The sequence below is a fragment of the Sinocyclocheilus rhinocerous genome, unplaced genomic scaffold (genome assembly GCF_001515625.1).
Source record: "Sinocyclocheilus rhinocerous isolate Xijiao unplaced genomic scaffold, SAMN03320098_v1.1 scaffold832, whole genome shotgun sequence".
NCBI classification, from domain to species: Eukaryota; Metazoa; Chordata; class Actinopteri; order Cypriniformes; family Cyprinidae; genus Sinocyclocheilus; species Sinocyclocheilus rhinocerous.
In genome coordinates this window covers 520,770-529,764 of record NW_015641039.1, presented here as the reverse complement: position 1 = coordinate 529,764, position 8,995 = coordinate 520,770, and the positions used below count along the sequence as shown (strand labels likewise).

General features: G+C 37.7%; 1 protein-coding gene across 1 annotated transcript in view; it reads left to right on the top strand.

Moving 5' to 3' along the window:
* Positions 1–8,995, top strand: part of crhr1 (corticotropin releasing hormone receptor 1) — a 136,342-nt gene that overhangs the window by 125,607 nt on the left and 1,740 nt on the right. Inside the window, exons 12-13 of the mRNA XM_016570704.1 lie at positions 1,225–1,360; positions 4,076–4,117. Of these exons, the coding sequence (XP_016426190.1) occupies positions 1,225–1,360; positions 4,076–4,117 (178 nt within the window). The remainder of the gene's footprint in view (positions 1–1,224; positions 1,361–4,075; positions 4,118–8,995) is intronic.

Below are 8,995 nucleotides of genomic sequence, written 5' to 3'. Positions count from 1 at the left end.
GTCATCCCACTGGCTCCACCGGGCTCCCTCGTCCCTCTGGCTCCGCCCTGGTCAGTCGTCGACCATCCGCCACCTCGGGACTCCACTCCTCTGGCTTCACCTCATCCCTCCGTCCCTCCAGCTCTGTCAGGCTCCTCCTTCCCTTCGACTCCACCTTGGTCCTCAGTCGCTCCTGCCTCCATCGCCTCCGCCTCGGTCACTGGCGCCATCTGCTCCGCCTTGGCCCTCCGGATGCTCCTCGTCACCCTGGCTCATCGGCTCTCTATCTCCGCCTCGGGCTCCTCCTCCACCTGCTCCGCCACCATCGGTCGTCCCCCTGGAGTCGTCAGTCCTTCCTCCACCATGGTTCCTCCCTCCATCATTATGGCTGCGGCCTGGGTCTCGCATGGCTCCTCCTGCTCCAAGTCCCTCCTGTCTTCTCCCTGGCTCCTCCTATTTCCTCCATGGCTCCTCCCTCCTTTGTCTCCACCCTGGACTCTGTTCACCATCCTCCTCCCGGGAGTCCATCCTCCGCCCAAACCTCCACCTGGGTTGTCCGTCCGCCTTCCTGCCAGCACAGCACCATCCCCTGTCACCATCCCACATCCACTCCTAAGTCCCCCTCCGTCCCACCCTTTCTTCCTGTGGCGCGAGGACATGCCTTCCGGAAAGGGGGCGAACTGTCACACCCCTTTGGACGTTTTGTTGTGTTTTCATCCCTCATGTGTTCATTGACCCTGTTTCTGTCTCTCTTTCATTAGTTAGTTCCTTGTGTGCCCATATTTGGTTATGTTCCTGTTTTTGTTATGTTATTATTAGTTCATCCTCCTCACTGGTCTGTCCCTCATCAAGCTCCCCTATATTTAGTCAAGTCTGTGCATTCTGTCTTTGTCCAGTGTTAAAGATGAGTTGTGCGTGTGCTACTGCCTACCTTCTGTGGATTCCTTTGGTGTGGATTATATTAAAGACTGTTTGCATTCTACCTAGTCTTCATCATGCGTTTCTCACTCCGCACCATGACATTAGGGTTACTTGCATGTAATTAAGAATAACTAATTGTTATTATAATAGTAAGTACATGTAACGTGTAACAAGGACACCTTAAAATAAAGTGTTACCCTATCTTTTTTTACCCTGTAGTAGTGCATAAATTAGTTGAGCTTTTATTATTGTAATTTCTGAAGACATTACTTTTATTTCTTTTTGGTTTCTGTATTATCATCTCTACATCTCTGACTCTCACAGGAAAGCAGTAAAGGCCACACTGGTTCTTCTGCCACTGCTGGGCATCACATACATGCTGTTCTTCGTCAACCCTGGCGAGGATGAGATCTCACAGATTGTCTTCATCTACTTCAACTCTTTCCTAGAGTCCTTTCAGGTGAGTAAACGAGCCCAGTCTCATGATGAAAACCTACCGTTTTTTGCAAGATGCGAAATACGTAGCACCATGTATTGAGATTGAGGGAGACGTTAAGTTTGTTTTGATTTATTAATTTACTTACAATAACAATTTAAAATGTATTAACTTTTACATGTATTATTAACTGCATTATATACATTTTTACTTCATAGAAAAAACTTTATAAATAAATATTTAGTAAAATTCTTAAATCGCTATGGGGGAGCCAGGCCCCCCTGGCCCCCCCACAAGCTACGCCCATGCCATGTATGTTTCGTGACATATTCGGTATGAAATATCCACTGAGTGGCGCTAAAAGAGTGTTCAGTTTTTTCCCCGGAACAGATGAATGTACATATGGTACAAAAACGTTGGTTTTGTACGTGTCACCGCAGTTCTGACTTGAAATGTCCGTTGATTGGCACTATAACTGTAATGCCCCATGACGTTTTAAAATAACGTACCATCTGCACTACACTTAAACCTAACCGATAGTATGAACAAAAGCGAATATGACATAAAAACGCAATCATGCAATTTTAGCTTGTTTTTCGAACTCTCATCTTTGAGCTCTTTTATCGTGAGTCATGTTTTTCACGGGATTCGTGCCCAAGGATTCCGTATCCTAAATCAAATTCCGTGCCAGCTGAGCTACCGAGTAAGCTTGTTAATGCCAGAAATCGAAAAGTGGAGCTGGTTAAGTGACGCAGTCCAAAACTGTGTACAAAAACGATTAAAAGTGCTTGCTGTTTTACTGCCTCTAGTGTTCATTTCTGTTGGAAACTGCAGTGATATGTACTTATTGGTACGCATTTCGCGTCTTGCAAAAAAGTTCCCACAGGTCTGTTTTCTTCATGAGATCAGGTTGCAGCCAACAGTTTTAACCCTGATTAATTGTGTTAAAGCAGATCCGAAACTAATCTTTACAACTTAGAGGTGGAAATTCACTAAGAATAAATTGCACCCACTGATAGAGTTATTTGCACATGCTGTCTTTTACAAAAGTGCTGAGGTTTGTGAACAAGGCACATTGTATAATAAGCCTGATTTGCATTGAAAATAATGACAGTCACTGAATCTAAATATGACACTGTGTATTTAAGTGCATTTAGTGCTTGCTTAAACTGGATTGCAGGTGCTTAAACATCACATATTAAAGTGGTGCAGCTGTTCAGTGTTTTCACCCCAGAAGCTGCTTCACTAAAGGTTATTGTTTTTGCAAAAAAAAAAAATAGTCGTTTGCACGACTAAATGTGTGTGTTTTGAGGTTTAGTGTTCTGTTAAACCTCACCCACATGTTTAGAATTTCCTTGTGGTACATTTCTCACAGTCCACCATGTCATCCGATGCACACAAGGTCAACTCTGTCCCCTGTTTTGCACCATTTGCTTCCTGGCATGACACGGTGGTCTCTCACGCATGTTGAATTCATGTTTTCTACGGATTCATCTGCCTCCACATCTGTCCGATTCCTCATGGGAATGTCAGTTCATTTGTGGGGAAAATTTAATTTATGTTAAACGGTTTAATGCAAACAGATTGTTTTGGTTAGTTTTGGAACAATCCTGATCAAACTAATAAAAAAAATTAAAATCATTAATAAATATATATATAACTGCAATATTGTCTATAGTGGTTCTATCTATATCCATTTCACTGTCGCACAGTTAGACAAAGAACACTTTTCCTTATAAAATCAAGATTATTAATTTAACTGTTAATGTCTAAAAAAGATTATTAATTAGCTTTAAAAATGTATACTTTTCATGGGTGGAAAAAAATAATAAAAAATGATTTTACTGTGGGCATAATCAGAGGTTTTACAGTTTCCTCAGCAAAATGCCTTTCCAGAAAAAAAGAGTTTAAAATGACCATCAGGATGTTAAGTAACTGTAGCAACAGCAAAATCGTTTATTGGTTTACTTAAATTTCATTTATTAGAAATTGTCTAGAGGGTTAGATAAGTCTCAGATAAGTCTATGCATTTCACATCATGATGAATTAGAGTGAGAAGGGAGATGTTGATGATTGTTTCACTTGTTTACTAAATCATATACAGTACATATGATGTTTAAATTGTTTTTATTATTTATTTATTTCTTGATAGGCTATGTATTATACAAGTGGGGTTTTTTTTCTGTGATATAATTGGCACAGATTTCCCTTTTGAAGGTTATGCAGAAATGAGATTTTTGCTTTCAGCATCAGCTATTTGACACACTTGTGTTTTGTTAATGTAACCCAGACACAAGCAGCATTACAATGATTTGAGAATTGATTAATTTGTGATTGACAGCTAATAACTGTAGCAGGGTTGAAATCACTTCCATTTGTTCCATTTGTCACATTGAATATCCTATTTCACTTGAAAATACGATAGCACTTTAGAATAGGGAACACATATTCACTATTAACTAAGAGTTTCCCCTCAATTAACTCCTAATTTGCTGTTTATGAATAGTTATTAAGGTAGCTGTTAAGGCATTGATATGTGCTTTATAAGTACTAATAAACAGCCAATATGCTAATATGCATGCTAATAGTGAGAATTGGACCTTAAAATAAAGAAATAAATGGCTTGTGAATCCTGTTTTATGTTGACTTTACAGAATTGTTTTAAATGAAATTTGAGTGTTATTTAGAATTTGTTTATTTCTTATTTAACTGTTTCTCATTCTCTTGTCCTCTTTACAGGGCTTTTTTGTGTCAGTGTTCTACTGCTTTTTGAACAGTGAGGTAAGAAAGCTCTTTTCCTGATGTTCTTCTTCTGTTTCCATCCTTTTTGCACAAATATGCCCTCTACTTTTGACTTTTAGGAGCACAGCTCTACTAAAGCGATGGGTCTGTTCTTTGAAGAGCAATGCAAACAGTCTGAGTAATTTGGGCAATTCAGATCTCTTCAGCCATGGCTGTCCAGTGAGACCCGGCCAAAAAAAGAATCACATCGAGACCCTCTTGGAAAAACCACCTTAAAACCACCCTTTTTGCAGTCAATAACTATAAAAACCGACCCCGCTCATAAAATATTAATTCCTGCGAGGTCTAAATCTGACTTGTATTACATGCCCTTTGAAAAGGACAGTAAACTTTTGGGAATTTCCAGCCAAAATGTTCCTCTTTAGAGTCTTTCCCAGGTCGAAAACGCAAGCACATCTTACGCATCATGTTGTACCCCTAAGTGAACACGCTTACAGGGGCTGTAAAAGGATCCAGGATTGGATCCGTCTGGGCTTATTTTAGGCCGTGAACAAGTTCAAGGCAAGCAGGAAAGTGTGGGGCTTGATCTGAGGTCACCCTCAATCACAGACAGATATCAGAATACACAAGCAAAGCAGAGCGTACAGTATTGCTTAAGTCAAAGTGATAGCATTGATCTGTTCCCGGTACATATGAAAGTGACACCGCAATGTCAGAAGCAAAACCTCAAAAAAAAAAATACCAATGTCATCGGCATTATGCTACTTCTAAAGGTACATTTGGCTCCAATGTGGCAATGTAAATATGTTCAGAACTAAAAAGCCTGTGGTACTAAATTACAGCTGAAATAACAAACACTTGTCACTGAAAGTCAAAGGACAACAGAGAAATGATCTGGCTTGAAAGTGCAATAAAGCGCTTTCTTTCAGGCAGAAGGTTATTCGCTCACTTTCTCTCAATGTGTTGCATCATAGTTTTTTTTATTTGATTACCAGTTAAAGCTTTTTAAAAGGATAGTTTAACCAAAAATTACAATTTCATCATCGTTGTTCCAAACTTGTACACAGTGTACACTGTCCACATGTTTTTCTTTTGCATGCAATAAAAATGTGTGTTTATTCACACTTTCAGGCTCCAGTATAAGGACAAAAAAAGGTCCACACGACTTCTGAAGTTGCTATAAGAGAGAAACAGACCAAAATTTAAGTCTTTATTCACAGAAATTCTTGAAATTGTGTTCACGATTTAAACCTGTCGAGTCACAATATACATGAGAATCAGTGAAGTTTGAGCGTAGCTGTAATAATTGAATATATAACAGCAATTACATAACCAGGCCTACCTCTTTTTAAAGCATGGCTACTCTATTTATGTCTGTCAAACAAAATTCCGTCATGAGTTTGCACTTTTGCTGATGTACCAGATGATTTTGTAATAAATTGTTTAAAATGCAGTTCATCTTTGTACAAAAAAAACAGAAAGCATTAGCGTTTGTGTCCAGTTGTTACGTTGAAACACTAAATATAACATTAGAAGATGAAAAATAGAGTCTGATACAATATGTGCATTTTTCAAGATTAGTGGTTGGTTTCAGGAACGAACAAAACTCCATTGTGGTTACTTAGTATCTTAATGACGCGTATCATAACAAGAGCAACATAATGCTGGGAATTAGTCAAAAAGGAGGTTCGTATGTCAAAGACAGTTCAGTAAGCTTGACAGACAAATGAGTGCAGCGATTTGATCGACTATCTCTTGGAAGGTCAATTGAGCTTGGCTTTGACAAGCAAATGCTAATTTAGAAGGAATGGTTGAAAAGAAATATAGATACTGTGATTTTAAATACATACATTTTTATGATTAAATATATAGATGGTAAGCAGCTATGAAATATTCTCAGTCTTTACTGCCTCAGTTACAATTATGTACTTAGGAAACCACAGTTAGACTTTCATGTTTGTGTGAGCTGAAAGAAAAAGTGAATGTCGGGGATTATTTTCAGCAAATACTCTGAAAGCTGTATTTCAAACATTGCTTTAAGTGTCAGCAGTCACTGACCCAAGGGGTTTTACGCTTTTAGAGAAATAGAGAACAAGAGAGAGCCAAGCTCTTAGAGCAAAGTCAGAAGTTTCTTCTCTAGATTGATGTTTGATCGCTTGGCATGAGTTTGACCTCCCGGACTCATCTTCTAAACCTCCCACTTGACACAATCCCCAAGGTTAATTACATACAGCACCAGAGCTTTGCTGTTCACTTCTGATCTACTGTGGAGACTAACTTTTGACCCTCTTGGGCATGGGCAACTGTTCATACTGTGTCATGGGCTGCCAGCAACTATTTCCTGCCTATTCAAACTGTGGCTACTCAGAGTTTTAAGTTGAGAATATTTTGAATGAAACTTCTTTGATAATTAAGTGACATAATTAGTGTAGGTAAACAAAATAAAATAATGTATATCTACGAATGTTTATGTATACTGTATTATGTATAAAGGTTTGTTCAATATAGCTCTTGAACTTGAATCACAGGGATTTGAATTCTTGTTTTTTTTTTCTGCTTCAGCGGCTTGTGAAGTGTTTACTGGCTTAAATTTCAGCGAAGTCAGCATTGTTGATACAAGCTTTGGTGATTTTGAATCAAAACTTAATCTGGCAAGAGAGCAACAGGCGTGGAAGCCGTACGCTGTCCATAGCGCATTGGACCGCAGACTACTATTTCTCCGCTGACCACTTCAAAGACAGGCACCCTACAAAGTGTATTGAATGAGGTGGAGATAGACAGGAGGTTTAAATGTTTTCTTCGACATCCATCTCATTGATTTGCGGGGAGCGAGGCCTTTTACAGTCTTTCAGAGAGCCGACAGACTGATTCAGTGAAACGGCCCCCTCCGAATTACTGTCTAACGCGGTCCAGGTTTTTCTCATATGACCACAGGCTTCTGGTTTATTTCCCCCGTTTTTAAATTGTATTTGACATTTTAGTTGTCAAAGGACTGTAACAATTTCAACCTTTGCTGACAGCACAGCTTAAGGAAATGGCATAGGTTTGGTTGCTAAGGAGAGAACTCCCTGGTTGCCATGATAGAACACTGATTATGCAAATGATGTAGCTTTTCATTGGTGGCATATATCACACTGATGCGATTTAAATGCTAATGATTTGATGTTAAGATGTTTTTTGCTGGGAGCAGAGCTTTACTGCCGACCTTTGACCAGTCCTGCCGCTCTAAATCCAGATCTGATCCATTAGCAAAGCAGCTAAACTGCTCTCAGTTCAGTGTAAAATATATACAAGCGCAATACAATCTTCATATATGTAGAATATAAACCCTCCCTCTTTAGATGGTATATGCAGTGTAAACAACATTGAAAATCTGCCATTGTATATTTAAATATATATTTTTATATATCTTTCTTTTTTCCTTTCACTCAAAATGTGAAAGATTTATTATTATTATTATTATTATTATTATTATTGAAGCATTTTCTCTAGTGGTCCTTTGTATAAAAAATGTTAATATATATCACCACCGTCTCTCTTAATCACCCACTTTCTCCATAGTATTCTCTCTCTCTGTCCGCTGTAAATTAAACTGCGGTCAAACATGTGCCCACACGGATATGTATTTATTTTTTCTTTCCCTGTCACACACACACACACACTGACACACACACACACACACGCATGCATCTGCCCACACAAACACATACACACCTGTTCTCACACTTTCTCTCTCACACTATGGGAAAGGTCAATTATTAGTCTTTTTAATATTACTCTTTGCAATGAAGATGAGTTATATTGAGATGCTACGTGTGGGATTGTTATGTGCATGATGTATGATGCTTTTCTTTTTGAATTTTATTTTTCTTGCCAACATTTTAACTAACAACATTTTTTTTTAAAACAACTTTTTAATATTTCAGAAATACATTTATTTTTCATTAAATATTTTTGAACAAAGATAACACAAGATACAACATTTTTCAATAATTTATTAGAAATTTTGATGTGTTTATTAAATTTAAACAGGAACAGAGGTTTGAAAAAAAACCTTTGTAAAACAATTATTTCTCTTACCTATTATTTTAAAGCATAGTAGGATACCTGACAAGGTTAATGTAAATTAAACTCTAGTGAGGACCAGTAGCATGACAGGTGACGTGTTTGACAGAAAATACATGCTGCTCTTTGTTGACATGTTTGACAAATGACTGACAGAACTATACACTAGTGAGATCTAATCACTCTTTTAAAGTCACTTTTAAAATCATGTTTTGTTTAAACCACATATTTCTAATTTGTCTGTCCATATTTATGTCATTTGTCTTTAATTTCCACCTTATTTGACTGGGTATTCAGAGCTACAAAAAAAAAAAAGTAACACTTTATTTTAGGTTAGGTTAGGTTCTCTTAACTAGTTGCTTATTAAGCACTAATTAAGCACATATTAATGCCTTATTCTACATGACCTTATTCTACATCCCTAATCCTACCCAATACCTAAACTTAACAACTACCTTACTAAATATTAATAAGCAGCAAATTAGGAATTTTTTGAGGGAAAAGTTAGTTAATAGTGAATAAGTGTTCCCTATTCTAAAGTGTTACCCAAAAAAACACTTGCTTGCTGTTGTACAAACAAAGCTACAAGAATACAGATAAACATTGACAACTATATATTTAAAATTTTATATTTTAGTTGTATTGTGTTTGGTGTTCATTTATGTGTACTAGGTTTAATGCTGACACCATAATTGATATCCTAAATTGATTTGTGTGTGTGTGCGTGCGTGCGTGCGCGCACGCGTGTGTGTGACAGATAAATACTGCTCATTTGATAAATATCTCATTTAAATTATATTCCCCTCATATATGGCTTAAGCCATACATTTTGTTACTAACTTGTACTGAAGC